The sequence below is a fragment of the Pseudopodoces humilis genome, chromosome 8 (assembly GCF_049639895.1).
Source record: "Pseudopodoces humilis isolate 2021_Gansu_Grassland_sample_001 chromosome 8, ASM4963989v1, whole genome shotgun sequence".
Classification (NCBI taxonomy): domain Eukaryota; kingdom Metazoa; phylum Chordata; class Aves; order Passeriformes; family Paridae; genus Pseudopodoces; species Pseudopodoces humilis.
This window is the reverse complement of record NC_142207.1, coordinates 1195448-1211736: the sequence shown is the minus strand read 5'-3', so window position 1 is coordinate 1211736 and position 16289 is coordinate 1195448. Positions and strand designations below refer to the sequence as shown.

General features: G+C 52.4%; 1 protein-coding gene across 4 annotated transcripts in view; it reads left to right on the top strand.

Annotated features, from left to right (window-relative positions):
* The window catches only part of FMNL2 (formin like 2), a 111900-nt gene that overhangs the window by 52096 nt on the left and 43515 nt on the right, over window positions 1-16289 (top strand). For all 4 annotated transcript variants that reach the window (XM_014249600.2, XM_014249602.2, XM_014249601.2 and 1 more), the window contains exon 2: window positions 14169-14252. In XM_014249600.2, coding sequence (XP_014105075.2) covers window positions 14169-14252 — 84 coding nt within the window. The remainder of the gene's footprint in view (window positions 1-14168; window positions 14253-16289) is intronic.

Below are 16289 nucleotides of genomic sequence, written 5' to 3'. Positions count from 1 at the left end.
GGCAGCCATGGGAATGTGACATTCCCTGGGAATCAGGGCCATCCCTCTGCTTGGACACGGTGCAGGAACTAAATTTTAAGGAGCTAAGTTTTGCCAAGTTCCAACCCAAATTTTCCCATTTGGTCTTTCCCTGTGGAGCTGTGCGGGTGCCCCGGGGGTGCTGCTGTCACCCAGTGCCTCATCAAAGGCAGAATTCCACCCTGGAAGTGTGAAATCCCAAATCCCCTGTGCTGGGGCTTCCCAGCTTCCGAAGGAGGTGGTGACAGAAGGCTGAGCATATGTTCCACAGGGGCATCATTAGGAACAATTGGTTGCAGCCTTGGTAACGCCGGGATTTACAATCTTCCATAATCTCTGGTGCCTGTTGAGCTGGGGAAGACATTCCCAAAGGCAGCTGAGGACTTGGAACCTTCTGGAAGGATGGGTCTGGCCGATGCCTGCCATCTCCGATTGGGAATGGGGGTGCTGGTTGGAGCCTCCCCTCAGGGTTTCTGTGGTGCTGGAACACCATGCAAGAGCTCCATGGCCGTGAGAGATGTTTGGATTTGTTGTGGAGCAGCTGGGCCATCGCTCTCCTCTCCTCTGGGATGTCGGTGTCACCGCTCCGTGCTGGTGGCTGCTGGGGGTACAGCCAGATCCACAACTCTCCTGTGGTGTGGGGCTCTCTTTTTGCCCCAAAAATGAAGCCACAAGTCATGCTGGCCATATCTGCGAGGCTCCCACACAACTGGAAGGGGCGGGTGAGGCTGGGAGGAGAGAATTCCCCGTTGTGTGGGACCCAAAGTTTGGCTCTTGTGGGAATGCTTCCAGCAGGGCTTCCAGACGGCCTCACTGGGATCTGGAGCTGCAGGAGTCACGGGCTGGTGTTGTGTGCAAGCCCTGGAGTTGGGGCGTGATCCCAAGGGAGCACACAGCTCCCAGGCAGGGATCCGGGATCCCGGCCCACCATCTCCCCCATGGCAGTGGGAGCTGTGCCGAGGTTCGGGGAGGGAGCTGATCCCTTGCTTCCCAACCCAGCCCATCCAGGGAGTGTGGCTGAGCTCACACACCAGAATTTGGCTGGGTGTTTGGCTTTCCTTCAGCCACGGAAGCGGGAACCTGCCGATAGCATCGTGGAGCTCTTGCAGATAAGGATAATGAAGTGGGAGGCTGATAAGGAAGTGCCATTGCTGGGAAGAATATTTTTCCTTTGCCAACTCCAGCTAAAGGTAAAAGCTGTTTGTGATCTGGAGCACAAAACTTCCTCAGCTCTGTCTGTCCTGTGGGATTGGTGCTGCTTCTCCCATCACCAGTGAGTTTTCCTGGAATCCCTGAGGCTGAGGTGTTCCCAGCAGGTTGCTCAGGGCTGGATCCCGTTTACCCTCCAAGGATGGAGCTGCCTGTGCCAGACTTGGATCATACTTAGTGGATAAAGGGATTTGGGGGTTTGTTTTTGTACCGTTCCAAGTGGAATTTGAGGTATTCCAGCCTGGCCTGGTGCTTGTCCCAGTGCCAAGCTGCAGGTTGTTCCAGCGTGGGATTAATCCTGCTGCTCATCCCGGTCATGTGCCAGCCAGGGCTCGTTTTCATTCCGTGCCATGCTCTGCTTGGGAGCCCGGGAGCTCTTTAACCTAATTCCCATTCCCAGCTCCCGGCGTGGGAAGCTGGGGAGAGCCAGAGCTCCTTTTACAAATCTCTCTTCGTGTCAGCACTTCCAAAATCTGGAGTTTCACTCGTGTGTGACACCCTGACACACAGGTGCCACAGGCGCCTGCCTTCCACAGGGAGCTAAAATATTCCCAGGAAAGCCTCTTCAGGAATAATTTTTTGGATTTTTTTGTCTTTAAGCTTGAATCTGTTCAATTCCTGATTGTGCTGACAGCCAGCCCAGCTCCTTCTGCCTGGGATCTGCACCTCCCAGTCCTTGGATATTCACTCAGAACTGAATCCAGCTTCCTTCCCCAGAACCATCCTGACAATCAAATTAATTCAGTCAGGAATTAGGGACGGTTCTGCCTTGGAGAACCTGAGGAAGAGCAGGTGTGTGGAATAATTTTCCCACTTTTGTGCCCTCAGCACCGCAGCTTGAGTTCTCTGGGCTGGGTGATCCATCACAAGTTGGGTTCAGCGGTCTCTGAGGTCCTTTCCAACCTCAATAATTCCATGATTCCATGATTTTGGCAGCACCCTGGGTGTGCTCCTGGCAGGAGATGCCAGTGGTGGTGTCACAGCGCAATTCTCCGTCACAATTCCGTTTTACAGTTCATAAACATTCATCAAAGGGAATTTAGATGAAATCCAAGTTTTGTCTGGTTCCAGGCTTCCTGCAGCGGGAAAATCACGAGGTGGATGTCTGGGAGAGTGAGCAGGTGAATTGTGTCTGACATGAAAAGATGAAATTAGAAATGTATTTGTGGCTAAACAAAGGGAATTGTAAACATGTGTTGCCATCAGGTGAGAAATCCTGTGGGATTCAGTTGTGAGGATAACTCTGGAATGACAGGAGCTGGGGAGAAATCTTCCTCTCTTTCCCTTTTTTTCCTGAGTTTAGGTGCCTGCTTACATTGTCCAGAAATTTGGGATTAATCTTCTCACAGAGATTAAAAATAGCATCCAGAACTGCCTTGGGAATGGGAGCCCAGCCAGCACAGCCAAAGATTTATTTGGAAAAAGTAACCTAGTAGGGATTTTATGGGCAAGTTCAAACATTTATTGGTCTGGCACCTACCTTTGGGACTGGTTTTGGGATGGCCACAGTAAAAGTGCCTGAGGAATAAGCAAAGTGATCCCTCGGGAGGAAGCTCCAAATGGGATAATTCTCCCCTCATTCTCCTCCAACAAACCAAGTGCCCTCAGCTGCTCCTCGTATGGCCCTGCCAGGGAAACCCAAGGAAAAAAAGGATAAAGCACCTGAAATGCAGGGAAACTCGAGGAAATGGGGAAGAAACCCCTCCCAGATCCAGGGAAATATATGGGAAGGAGGATAAACCCATCCAGATCCACAGAAACCCAAAGAAATAAAGGAAAACTCCTCAGTTCCAGGAAAATAAAAGGGAAGGGGGATAAACCTCTTCAAATCCAGGAAAACTCAAGGTAAAAAGGGATAAACCTCCCCCAGATCCAGGAAATTCAAGGCAAGTGGGGATAAACCCTCCTAGATCCCAGGTAAGTTGAGTGAATAAAGTTTAAGCCCCGCTAGATCCAGGGAAATTCAAGGAAAGCAGGTATAACCCCCCCAGCTCCATGGAAACGCAAAGGAAAAAGGTTTAAACCCCCCCCAGATCCAGGGAAACTTAAGGGAAGTGGGGTTACCCACGCTGAGGTCCATGGAAATCCAATGAAAGTGGGGATAAACTCCCTCAGATCCAGGGAAATTTGAGGAAAGTGCACTCCAGAGCCACTGATGCATCCTTAGGCCTGACATCTGTAAAATATCCAGGAGGAGGGGACAGGACCAGGCAGGACATGGGGATGAATTTGGAATTAGGACATGGCAAAGGCCAGGTTTTCTGGGAAAGGAGCAAAGGGAGGGCAGACAGAGGTGTTTGCTCAGGGCCATTCCCTGAAATCCTGCTGCCTCAATCTCGGCAAATCCACGGAACCTTGAACGCTTAAAGACAAAAAAATGAAAATTCAAAAAGGTGCTGTGAAATTTGCGTGCGGTGAAGCAGCAAAAAAAGCAGGGCTGGGGTGTGAAAATGCTGGATTTGAGTCACTGCCAATCATTCCCACCGTGCCCCTGTGTGTGGAAATTCCTTTTTTATGATTTATTGCCAGCCCAGACAGTGTCAGGGAGCCTTGGGGACAGTGACAGCGGAGCACAGGACACAGCAGCCCTGCTGCAGGAATTCTTGCTCGTTATGGCTGGAAAATCACAGGATTTGAGGTTTATTTTGGCTTCCCTGCACCTCCTCTGCCGGGCTGGAGTGGTGCCTGCAGTAGTGAGACCTGTAAATATTTCCAATATAAATCTAAGTTTGTAACTTGCTGTGAAAAATTCCCTTGGGATTGAGGTTTGGGTGTGTGAGAGCCTTTCCTGGTGTTTACATTTTTAGGTGTAAGAAACTTCCAAATAAATTCCTTTCCCTGTTCAACAAGTACTCGAGTGCAGCAAAGGAAATAATTTTCATTTTTTCAGGAGTTTTTGATTTACCTGCTCCCTCTGGGCAGCGTGAGGGGAGCACTGGATTGGCTGGAGGATGTTGTGAAGAGAAGGGAGCTCAGGGAGAATTAAAAAATTAAAAAAAGGCTTCAGTTCTGAGCATCTGAGTGAGTTCCTGGCTGCCTCCAAAGCAGGAATTCTGTCTGGGACGTGGTTTTCCAAGGAGGGCTCGTGCTGACATTCACTGGAGACAGAAAACCTGGGGCCAGGCCCCAGGCCAGGCTTTTTATCCCTGACTTCATTTATTTTTCTTGGTTTATCCGACCCTTAATATTATTTAAATGAAGGTTTTGTTCCTAGAGCAGCATCCATCAGGGTTTCCTCTGTCCTGGGACCAAACCCTGCTGGCCTCATGGCTTGGATTTGCTCTTGGATTTGATATTTTAAACTCATCCCTGTGTTTTATTCCAGCTTTGGGTGGGGTTTTATCCATCTGTTGGTGTGGTAGGATTTTGCCATGTGGGGGTTTCTCGTGGGTGCTGTCGTTGAAATCTCAGTTGGTGTTGCATAAGAAACTCACTTGGAATGAATTCCGTGGGTTTTTAGCCGTATGTTTGGAGAGTGTTTGTGGGCACAGCTTGTCCAGAGGAGCTGTGACATCCCTGGAAGTGCCCAAATCCAGGCTGGACAGGGCTTGGAGCAGCCTGGGATAGTGGGAGGTGTGGAATGGGATGAGCTTTAAGGTCCTTCCCAATCCAAACCTCTCTGGAATTCCATGATGGGAAAATTCACGTTATCTCTATCACAGAAGTGTGTGTAGGATAATTTGGGATCATCAGCCGGCCTTAAAAATTGCAGTTAGGTGAAGTTTGTGTGTTTTGATGAGGATTTTTATCCAGCTTTTCCTGAGTGAGGTTGTCTTGGCCGACATCCCTGACCAGCTCATCCCTTTGGAGGGGAAGGGAGGGATCCTCCACGTGAGGGGAGCTTGGATGCATTTTGTTCCCCCCACCCTCTAAAAATCCCTTCTCATCCTCAGGAATATCATATAAATCCCGGAATCCCAGACTGGTTTGGGTTGGAATATCAAAGCCCATCCCAACCCACCCCTGCCATGGGCAGGAACACCTCCCACTATCCCAGCTTGCTCCAACCTGGCCTTGGACACTTCCAGGGATCCAGGGGCAACCACATCTTCTCTGGGAATCTGTGCCAGGGCTTTCCCACCCTCACAGGGAGGAATTCCTTCCCAAAATCCCATCCAGCTGTGATGCACTGGGGTGTGCACGGCTTCCAGGTGGGAGCTGCTGCCGGAATTTTCCTTTTTCCTCCTGAGCAGCTGATGGATGAGCAGTAGTGCAGTCCCACAGGTGACTCCACTTCCAGAGGGTTTGTAGGGAATAACAGCATGAGGGGATGGGATCTTGTGACTCACAGCAAAGCTGCTTTTTCAATGGGATCTGGGGAAAAGTTCCGGAGAAAAACCAAAATCCCTCGGCGTATTTGGGATAATTGTAGGGATGCTTGGACCTCGCCGCTCTGTCTGTGCTGCTGTGAGGCAACACAGGAGTGGAAAAGATGTAAAAATTGCTGGAACCTCTTTTTTGTGTGTTTTCCAGCATTTTTGTGCCCTGCAGCTCCCAGCACTCTGGGCTGCCCCATGAGTGGATCCCATTGTGTGTGCAATTCCCAGCACAGCCTTTGGAATACTGATTCTGGTTCTTTGGGAGCCACCTGCTCTGGCATTTCACTGAAAGGGCTTTAATTTTGGATTTTGTGGTTTTCCTTATCGGCAGTGAGTGATTTAATAAAACCACGGGACGAACTCGGAGTGAGTCAGGCCTGGCTGGGCCTTCAAAGCCTTCCTACCCTGGAATTCTTTTCCAGTGGTGAATTAATGAGGTTTCAGCTTTCCCAAAACGTGAGGCCATTAAGCTGAGTCGGGGTTTTTGAGAGGAGCAAGCAGCTCTGTGGTCACTGCAGCCCTTGGTCCCCAAAACCTTCCAGAGGTTTCCCGGATAAAGTTCCCTCAGCTCTCCCACTTGCTGTGTGAGGAGAAGGTTTGGGATCAGAGGATCCTGAAGGTACCAAAAGCTCTCCAAGATCTACCAAGGCCACCACTGCTCTGTGTTCCCAAGTTCCACCTCCACAGGGCTTTAAATCCCTGCAGGAATGGGAATTCCACTGCCCTGGGCAGCACATTCCAATGCCTGAGCACCCTTTCCATGAGGGAATTGTCCCTGATATCCAACCTACCCCATCACTGGATAACCCCAGGCCCACCAAGGTGCACGGGGGGCAGTCACAGATCCAGAATTCAGGATTTTGACTTGTTCTTTTTCCAGTCTTTTCCCAAGGATGAGCTCCATACACCGTGTTCTCTCTCCTCAGCAGGTCCCTCCGTGCTCTGGAAGCTTCTCCCACTCTTCCCTACGGATCCAGGGTGTCTTTAGGAGGGGACAGGCCTGGTGCAGGCAGAGCATTGGTATTTTTAGATCAAAGACCAGTTTAATAAAAAAAAAAACCAGCAGAGGAGAAGGAGGATTTAATAAATAAGTACATTTAATTCTAGCCTAGCTTGGATTCCTCATAAAGTCAGGGAGCTTGGAGCTCGCTTCAGTTGCCTCTGGCTTTCCTAAATAAACACAGGAGCAGGGCTGGGAAGTTAAGTAGCACAGAAAATTGCAAAAAAGTTGCATTTTAATATTCTAGGAGAATATTAAGGGCTGTCTTACGGGCCAGGCCCTGGAATTAAATTTTAATGCTGTCCAAAAATCCCGAGGTTGTTTTGGTAGGCAGCTCCTGGAGCTACACAGAGACTTTTTGTGCAGAAAGGGTCACAGTTAGGGCAGGGTGAGGGACCTTCTCCAGCCATGGTGAGTGAGCAGGGTTTGGGGCCAGGATCTGCTTCTTATGGAATTCTGTCATTTCTTCTGGAATTTTTATCTGGAGAAGAGCAGGCACTGGAGGAACCTCAGTGATCTCCACAGCTCCTGGGCAGGAGGGTGGAGTGAGGTGGGCCTGGCCATGTCCCACGTGAAGGGATAACAGGGAATGACCCTAAATTGCACTAGGGGAGGTTCAGGTTAAATATTGGAATTTTTTTTCCCCTGGAAGAGCAGTCAGGCATTGGGATGAGTTGCCCAAGGATGAGGTGGAGTCACCATCTGTGGGACTGTTCAAGAGGTGTCTGGATGTGGCCCTTGGGACATGGTTTAGGGATGGTTGTGGTGGTGCTGGGTTGACGGACTCGATGATCTTCAAGGTCTCTTCCCGCCTGGAAGATTCTGGGTTTCTGGGAATTTTCCCTCAGGCTAAAGAGGCCTGGTTGCCACCACCCTCCTTCGCTGTGGCCTTGGGTGGTGACGCGCTCAGTGTGTGCTTCACCTGGGCAGCGCCTTGGGATGAAGAGTTACGGAATCACAAAGGTTGGAAAAGCCCTCTAGGATCACCAGATCCAACCATTCCGAGGCTGAGGCCTCACCCCTGTCCCCGGTGCCACCCGTTAAAGCTGTCCCCAGGTGCTGCAGAAGAGCTCAGGTGAGAGGTGATTCAGCGAGTGGGGTGAGGCTGGAGGCCTCACTGGTGACTCTGGATGGCCCCAAGCCACCCCTGTTCCCCAAAGCCAGCCCCTCCCGTCTCCTGGGCTGTCCCAGGAGAGGATGAGCGATGGGAGGTTGGAGCTGTCCTGCTCCACCTCAGAGGATGAGAAGAGCCCTGGCTTTGCTCCTGCCTGGGCACCCTCCTCGTTCCTTTCCACACCAGATAAATTTAGGGATTGTGAGGGAACATTCCCAGCCTCAGCCGTCGCACCTCTGACAGCCAAGGGTGACAGTGTCACACCAACAGAGCTGATTTATGCTGCTGTTCCTTCTCTTCTCAATGTTTCTGGAATTTGGTTCCTTTTGGATGGCAGCTCAGTGCCAAGAAGGAAAGCTGGATCCACTCAGGAATTGGGATCTGGGTCTCTCCAGCCAGGGAAGGGCTGCTCTGCCTCCCTGGAGGTGGGAGGTGTGCACTTGACTGATGAACCAGTTTTGGGTCTGTTCTGTAAGAACTCACTGGATATTAATAAAAGTTAAAAACACCTCAGGCTCTGCCTTCTGCCTGACTGAAATGCAGGAAAAATCAGGATTGCAGCTCCACACATGGTGGAGACGGTGAGATAAACCCCAGAAAGCTGCAGGCAAAATGCTGAACCTGAGGAGCTGGGAAGGATAAGCTGGAGAATAAACTCAGGCTGGGCAGTTCCAGGTGAGGAGGGAGTCCTTGAAGGCTGGAGTAAGAGCAGGGCTTTGATGTGGGTGTGTAAATGCATCACGAGGACCAAGACTTGTTTGGAGTGTTTTAGAGCCCTGATCTTTTCCCTAAGTGCTGTTGGGAAGGCAGGAATGATCCAGGTTTGTTTTTCCATCTCTCTGGGAGTAGTGGAAGGTGGGAATAATCCCAGTCAGAGGGAGGACAGGAGGAGAAAGCCAGCTGGGAATTAATTCTCAGGAATTTGAGTTACTGTGCTCATAGAGGAGTGGGAATTCCCTTCACCCTCACCTGCCACATCAGGGTGTGTCCTGGCAGACCAGGTTTTCCTGGAAATAAAAAATGAATAAATACCTTTATTTCCTTCAGGGTCAGCAGTGCCTGTGTGGAAGTGGGAAGTTTAACCCTTCGCTGGGATGGCTTTTAATGTCCCTTCCTCCAGCACTGGTGTCAGACTCTGCTTCCCCACCTTTCTCCATCCCCATCCATTGGATGGTGAGGACATCCCACATTTTAGGGCTTCATGAGCTCGTGCTGACACATCATGGGAAGAAATGGATCAGGAGGACTCCGTGCTCATTCCCAGCACAATTAATGTCAGGATTCGTTAATAAAAGGGATGCGGACTTGAAGATGATACGATCAATAAGAGCAGCAGCCTGGTGCTATTAATTAGCAGTGCTATTAATTAGCAGTGCTCATGCTTTTGACTCAGCTGAGTTGCTGCTACACTGGTTTCCCAAAACTTTGGGCCTTTTCATCTTCAGGAGAGCGAGGAATAAGTTGGAAAAAGCGCAGCAGGCGCTGGTGCTGGTGTGACCTGGGCTGCAGGTGGCACCTGGAGGCATCTGCTGCTGCTTCCTTTTCCAGCTGGGTGCTTTATCCCGCTCGGGATGAGTTCAGCGTTTTCCCTGGATAATGCAGGAGCTCTTTGTCCCCAGGACCTGGGGCCACCACCCCAGCAGCTCCCTCAGCGCCCTTTTTACATGGAAGGGGACAGCAGGACAACCCCAAGGGATGTGTTTGAGACCAAGGACAAAGCCAAGCTGTGGTGGTGGTGCCCAAGTCCCGCAGATGAGTCCATAAATGAGATTTTTAGTGCCAAAACCTGGAATCGGAGGCTCCGCCACTTTGGGTGGAGCTGGGCTTTGTTTCAGAGGTTAAAAATACATAAATTTCCTTGTTGCACTCTGGTTTTATTTTTAACTCTGCAGCAATTTAATATTTTGGAGATCTGCTTGTACTCCCCCCAGTTTTCCATCTGCTACTGTGATTAATTTAAGGCCCAGCTCTATCCTGCCAACCCAGAGCAAACAGAATGGAAACCTTACCTGGATGGTTTGGCACGGAGCAGCAGACACGAATAACTTTGGAATTCGGGGGGGAAAAAGCGAAATCCCGTGTTCCTGGAGCCAGGATGGGGTTGGACAAGAGCCCTTGCAGGCAGCAGGAGCCCGTGCAGGATCCAGCTGTGCTTCCTCCAGGTTTGTGCTGGGAGGTGTTGCTGAGGAGTCGGAAGCGGCGTGCTCCGCTTTCCTACAGCCTCTCCAGGCAGGAGGATTTGCCACAGCTCGGCTTTTCCCCCCTCCCCAGGCCTGGAAACACCGTGAGGTAGTGGAAAGTTGCAAGTGAGGAAGGTGGGATTGATTTCCCAAGGCTGTGGAAGGGACAAAACTGCGGAGCTCACCTGGGTGCTCGGCCAGGGGGGCAAAGGAGCCTGGGCAGAAATGGTTATTTTTAATTTGGATTGTATTTTATGATTATTTGAATTTTGGATTGTGTTTTATGATTATTTTTAATCTGGATTGTGTTTTATGATTATTTTTAATCTGGGTTGTGTTTGGTAGGAGCCAGCCAGGGATGGGGATGAGGATGGAAATGAGGATGGAAATGAGGATGGAAATGAGGATGCAGAGCAGTGGGGCACAAGGTGAGGCTGCTTCAGCTGCAGTTCCCATTCACAGGAAAGGGTTTTATGGGATCCTCATGGAAGCTGGGGATCCAATTAAAGGTGGAAATCTGCTCTGCTGGCAGTCTCCAGCTGCACGAGTGGGTGGTGACACAGGGGACACAGGCAGGAGAGGAGAGTGGGGCCGTCCCTGCTGGCCACAGCAGGAGTCTGGATTGTTTTAGGAAGGGAATAATTCTTCTCTCAGAAGCCTTCAGAGCTTTCTAATTGGGAAAAGATGGAAAGGGAAACCACAGGACACAGACCTGTCATTAACTAAAGAACTCTGGGATGTGTGAAGCCCACGGTTGTAAGAGCTGGAAGTGGCCAGGAGAGGTTGGTGAATCATTCCAGGGATCCATGGGGAGTAGGAAATCCAAATGACAAATGTGTCTGGTTGGGTGTGACTCCAGCAAAACTCCTGGAGCCAGTTCAGTAGCCTGGGCCTCGGATCCTGCTGCTGTCACTGAGTTGTGGATTTGGGAGCAGTGCACTTGGATTTCAGGAGCCACTTGGGGTAGTGCCATGCAGGAATGTAAAAAAAAAATCTATTGCTTCCCATGGAAGTGAAAATATCGTGGTTTAGGATGCAGTTTTCCAGCAGGGAGTGGCTGTTGAGAGGAAGAAAATCCTTAGTCCAGGTTTCAGAGAAGGGATGGTGTAAAATCATAGAATATCCTGAGTGAGAGGGATCATCCAGCCCAGCCCCTGGCCCTGCACAGACACCCCAAAACCCCACCCTGGGCATCCCTGGATGCTCCTGGAGCTTTTGGGAATGTGCCCATTCCCTGGGGAGCCTGGGCAGTGCCAGCACCCTCTGGGGGAAGAGCCTTGCCCTGAGATCCAGCCTAAAATTCCATGGCACAGCTCCAGCATTCCTCAGGTTCTGTCCCTGTCCCAGGGAGCTGGAGCTGTCCCTCAGGAGGAGCTCCAGGCTGGGATGGCTCCCCTCAGTCTCCTCCAGCTGAACAAACCCAAAACTGTGACCTCCAAATCTGTCCCCTGCAGAGCCTTCCTCATCCGCAAGCTCCTCCTTCGGACACAGTGCCAGATCCAGAGCTCCCTTAGGCTGTGCAGGTGACCAGGGCAGTTCTTCCCAGAGAATCTGAGAATCCTGCAGGTAGGAAAAGCTCTCCAAGATCTGCAATCCAGCCATTCCTCAGCGCTGCATGGCTTTAAATCCCTCCAGGAATGGGAGCTCAGCAGAGATCAAGGACTGGAGGGGCTGTGGAGTGACCCCTGGTGCTGTCCCTGCCACGCTCACCCTGTAAAAAACCTGATTTTTGGGCAGTGAGTGGGTGCAGTTCACCCTGAGCTTACTCTGGGAGCTGGGCCTGCCTGCACACGGTGTCCAGAGGGAGTTTTCCCTTGGGAGAGGGCAGGAATATCCACAGTGAGCTCTTGAGGGACGCCAAGGGCTTGTGTGGAGCAAAGCAAAGCACTTCCCGCTGCAGCCTGAGATCAGATGGCTTCGTTTGGGAATGAGATCACTGGAGCCTGGCTCTTGTTTTCCCTGTTCCAGGCTCTCATTCCCGCTGAAGCCCTGGCACGGCCGCGTCCTGCCGAGGTTTCCAGGCAGGATTCTCATCCCGGTGCCAGCCGGGCTGTGTGAGCTGATTAGCTCTAAGGAGATCAGAGCCTGACAAGGGCTGCATTGCAGGTAAACACTGGAGCTTTTCCTCCAGCTGAGAGGAGCTGTGTAACACTGCTCAGGAGGAAGGAATGGTGCTGGAAGAACCCTCAGGAAAAATACCAAGAAGTGCACGGAATGATAAGCAGAGCTGATAAGGTGCCTGGTGAGAGACTGAGAGGAGAAGCAAGCACTGATATGATCAGAGCTCTAAATGCTGTCAACATGACAGCAGCGATGAGCAGGAGAAGGAGCCGTTGTTATCTGATGGAAAACAAGCTCTGGGAAGAGCAGCCATGGGACAGGAGGGGCAGGGGGATCCCCAGGGACAGAGATGGAGGGAGAGCAGAGGAGCGAATCCTCGGCTGTCCCTCATTCCCAAGGCTTGTCTGGCTGTCCTGGTGCCCAGCAGCATGGTCAGCACTGACACAGACTCACCCTTGGTGCCTCTGATCCTGCCAGGAACCTCCTGAAATTCCCATTTTCCCCGTGCCAGCGAGGTGTCCAGGTTGGCTGATCCCAACAGGTGCCGCTTGTCCGCATCCCTCCTCTTCCCTGGGACGGGGTTTGTGCGAGGAAACGAAGGAAATCTGGGAAGAGGATGGATCTGGGATGGTTCCAGGGATCCCCAGGACAGCCTGCTGGGATAAGTCTGGAGGCTGGGTGTGGCACAGCTTGGGAAGCTGCTCCCAGAGTGGGATTTCGGTCCTGAACTCGGGTTTATTGATTGCTGATTTATTGTGTCCGGGGCCGGCTGGCTCTTCCTTCCTGGGAGGGGACTGCCAGAGGCCTGTGCTCCCCAGGGCTTAACTGGGTTGACTGGGCCAGTCTGGGAATTCCAGCTGGAGCCCAGGAGATGCTGGAGCCCAAGAGGTGCTCGGCAGATCTTCCATTTGGCCTTGCTGTGCTCGGCTGGGCTGATGGGGATCCTTTCCAGACCTGGTGTTTGCAGAGCTCTCCGGGTGTTCCCGGGTTCCATCCCGTGTTCCTGGGTTCCATCCCGTGTTCCTGGGTTCCATCCCGTGTTCCTGGGTTCCACCCCCTGTTCCTGGGTTCCATCCCCTGTTCCTGGGTTCCAGCCCCTGTTCCTGGGTTCCATCCCCTGTTCCTGGGTTCCATCCCGTGTTCCTGGGTTCCATCCCGTGTTCCTGGGTTCCATCCCGTGTTCCTGGGTTCCATCCCGTGTTCCTGGGTTCCATCCCCTGTTCCCGGGTTCCATCCCCTGTTCCTGGGTTCCATCCCCTGTTCCTGGGTTCCATCCCCTGTTCCTGGGTTCCACCCCCTGTTCCTGGGTTCCATCCCGTGTTCCTGGGTTCCATCCCGTGTTCCCGGGTTCCACCCCCTGTTCCAGCCTTCTCCAGGAGCACGATCACCACAGTTACGCTGCACATTCCGGGATGGGGCTCTTGGGAAAGCCGCCCTTCCCAGAGAGCTGTCCTGGAAGGAGCACTCACATCAAAGGAGCCAGCAACGATAGGGATCAAATAATTGCTGCCTCTCCCTTTCCTTCTGACTCCTGTCACTCAGTCTGGGGTGGCTGGCTGAGGGTTGGGCAGCAGCAGTCCTGACTCTGGGATCTGTGGCATCCAGCTGAGGTGGCATGTGGTGACTTTTCCAGCCGGGATAGCTGCTGGAGTAAAATGAGGTGGCATTTTGTGATCCTGTTGGGAGAGCACTGTCCTGCAGCCCCAGCTGACAGTGGGAGGTGTTTCCCTTAAGAATGTGCTCAGGGAAGGGAACAGGACCTGGCTGGGGCACAGAGTGTGCTGTCCTCTCTGCTGGATGCTGGATGGAGCTGGATGGTCACAGAATCCAAAACCAGTTTGGATTGGAAAGGACATCAAATCTCATCCCACGGGCAGGGACACCTCCCACTGTCCCAGGTGCTCCAAGCCCTGTCCAGCCTGGGCACTTCCAGGGATCCAAGGGCAGCCACAGCTCCTTTGGGAAGCTGTTCCAGGGCCTCCCCACCCTCACAGGGAACATTTTTTCCCTAAAAACCCCGGATCCAGAGCTCAGGGCTGGCCCTCAGCCACTCACCTCGTGTGTCCCAGTGTGGCCCTGCCCTTGGGTGCCTCTTGATTCACCGGCGCTTTTGGGGCCAAAACCAGCAGGGAGAGGAAACGTTCCTGAGCAGTTCTGGCATCAGGAATTCACAGGGAACAATCCAGGAACCGCAGCCACGCTGCCTCGGATTGCTCCAGCTGGGTTTGGCTGTGGTTGGTCCCTCACAATATTCTGTCTCTCCCCAGAATGCCATGAACCTGCCTCCTGACAAAGCCCGGCTCCTGCGGCAGTACGACAACGAGAAGAAGTGGGAGCTCATCTGTGACCAGGTAAGGAACCTCTGGAGAGCCTTTGGGAGGTGAGAAGAAGTGGGAGCTCATCTGTGACCAGGTCAGGAGCCTCTGGAGAGCCTTTGGGAGATGCCTGTCTCCAGCTGCTCCATCCTGGGCTGAGCAGGGCCTTGCAGGGCACCTGTTCCCGTGAGTTCCAAGCGCTCATTCCTTCTGCTGCCTTGTTGGTGAGCACTCCCAGAGGCCTCCCAGCCACCCCAGTCCATCCTGGCACGTTGTCATTCTATGATTTGTGTCATGTTCTCAGTGTCCCAGAGGGCTGTGAGCTCTGTGCTGCAGGCTGTGGTGGCAGCAGGTCAGGCAGAAGCCGTTTGATCCCAAATTCCCACCTCACAGAGGGATATCCCTTTCCCCTCTGATGTTTCCATCTCAGCCTGAGCTCAGAGTCCTGCCCTGAACAAACGATCTCAGCCCAGGGGCTGCTGGGCTCCCACGTCACCTCCAGGGACAGACAGGAGCCTCTGCTCTGCTCCAGAGGCTGGGAACGACCTCGGCTTGGGCAGTGCCAGATGCTGAGGAATCTCCTCAGGTGTGCAGCAGTGAACAGGATGTGATGGATAAACAAGAACGGCATTTTGGGGGCAAATGTGCCAAAGGTGGGATTGGGATTGGGGAGCCAGCAGCAAAACTGGGATCTGCTGTGAAGTTCAGCAGTAGTGGTTAATGAAAATGATTAGTCCAGCACTGGGAAAGTGGGATGTTCCCTTGGGAACTCAGCAGAAGCAGGGTGAGAACTTGGCAGGAGGTCAGGGACTTTGGGATAAATACATTTATGGGACATTTCCTAGTCAGCTGTCGCCATGGTGGGGCATCTGACACACTCATGGAATTCCAGACTGGTTTGGGTTGGGAGTTCCAACCCCAGGGACACCTTCCACTATCCCAGATTGCTCCAAACCCTGTCCAGCCTGGCCTTGGACACTGCCAGGGATCCAGGGCCAGCCACAGCTGCTCTGGGAACTCTGCCAGGGCCTCTCCACCCTCACAGGGAAGAATCCCTTCCTAATATCCCATCTAATCCTGCCCTCTGGCAGTTTAAACTCATTGCACAGGTACCTTAAAGTAAAACTTAATACAGAATTACCTTTTTCCCCCACGAGTTGCCCGTGCAGAGAATGTAAAACTTGAGCTATTTAAAGATTGATTTTACTGAGACAGTGAAAAATCACACTGCTGCGAATGATTGCAGATTCCCCTGGATCCCTGGCAGTGTCCCAGGCCAGGCTGGCCAGGGCTTGGAGCAGCCTGGGATGGTGGGAGGTGTCCCTGCCGTGGCTTTAAGGTCCCTCCCAACCCAATGCATTGAGTGATTCCATGATTTGTGTCAGGGGTGTTCCCAGAGCTCCGTGCTGAATTCCCGCTGGCAGCGGCACAGGCTGGAGCTGTTTGATCCCAGCCTGGATGTGCAAATTCCCAGCCCGGAGCTGATCCACCCTTTGCAGCTGCTGCTGATTCACTGCCCAGCTCCGGGCTGAGCTGGGAGGGATGAGCAGATGCGAAGGAAATTTGCAATCTGGAGTAATCGCCGCTCCTGACAGCTCCTTGCACAACTCAGGGCTGGGCTGAGTCCCTTCCCTGGGATGAGCATTCCCATCCTTTGGAAAGGCAGGGCTGATGGGAGCCAGCAGTGCCAGCAGCAGCAGGAGGTGACACAGTGCCACCTGGCCCGTGGTGGCCCCACCGAGCTGGGGTCTGCCACAGCTCCCCAACGTCCAGAGCTCTGTGAGCAGGTGGCACCAAAAAGCAACATTTGGGGTGTGAAATATTTATATCTGTCCCTGGAATAACGGGGATGAGGTTCCAGGAACAGCGGCTGTGCAGGATTTTTTTATTCCAAATGCTAATTTTGACTCCTGTTTTCCCTTGGTTTGGCCTATTGTGCCATTTTCACCTGGTTTTGCTTGTAAATCCATGAGGAAATGAACTCCTCTCCTCTGCTGGTTCTCAGCTTACATCCTCAAGGGAAAAATGTCCAGAAATGGTATTTTCTAAGCAGTCTATATTCTAAATCTATAT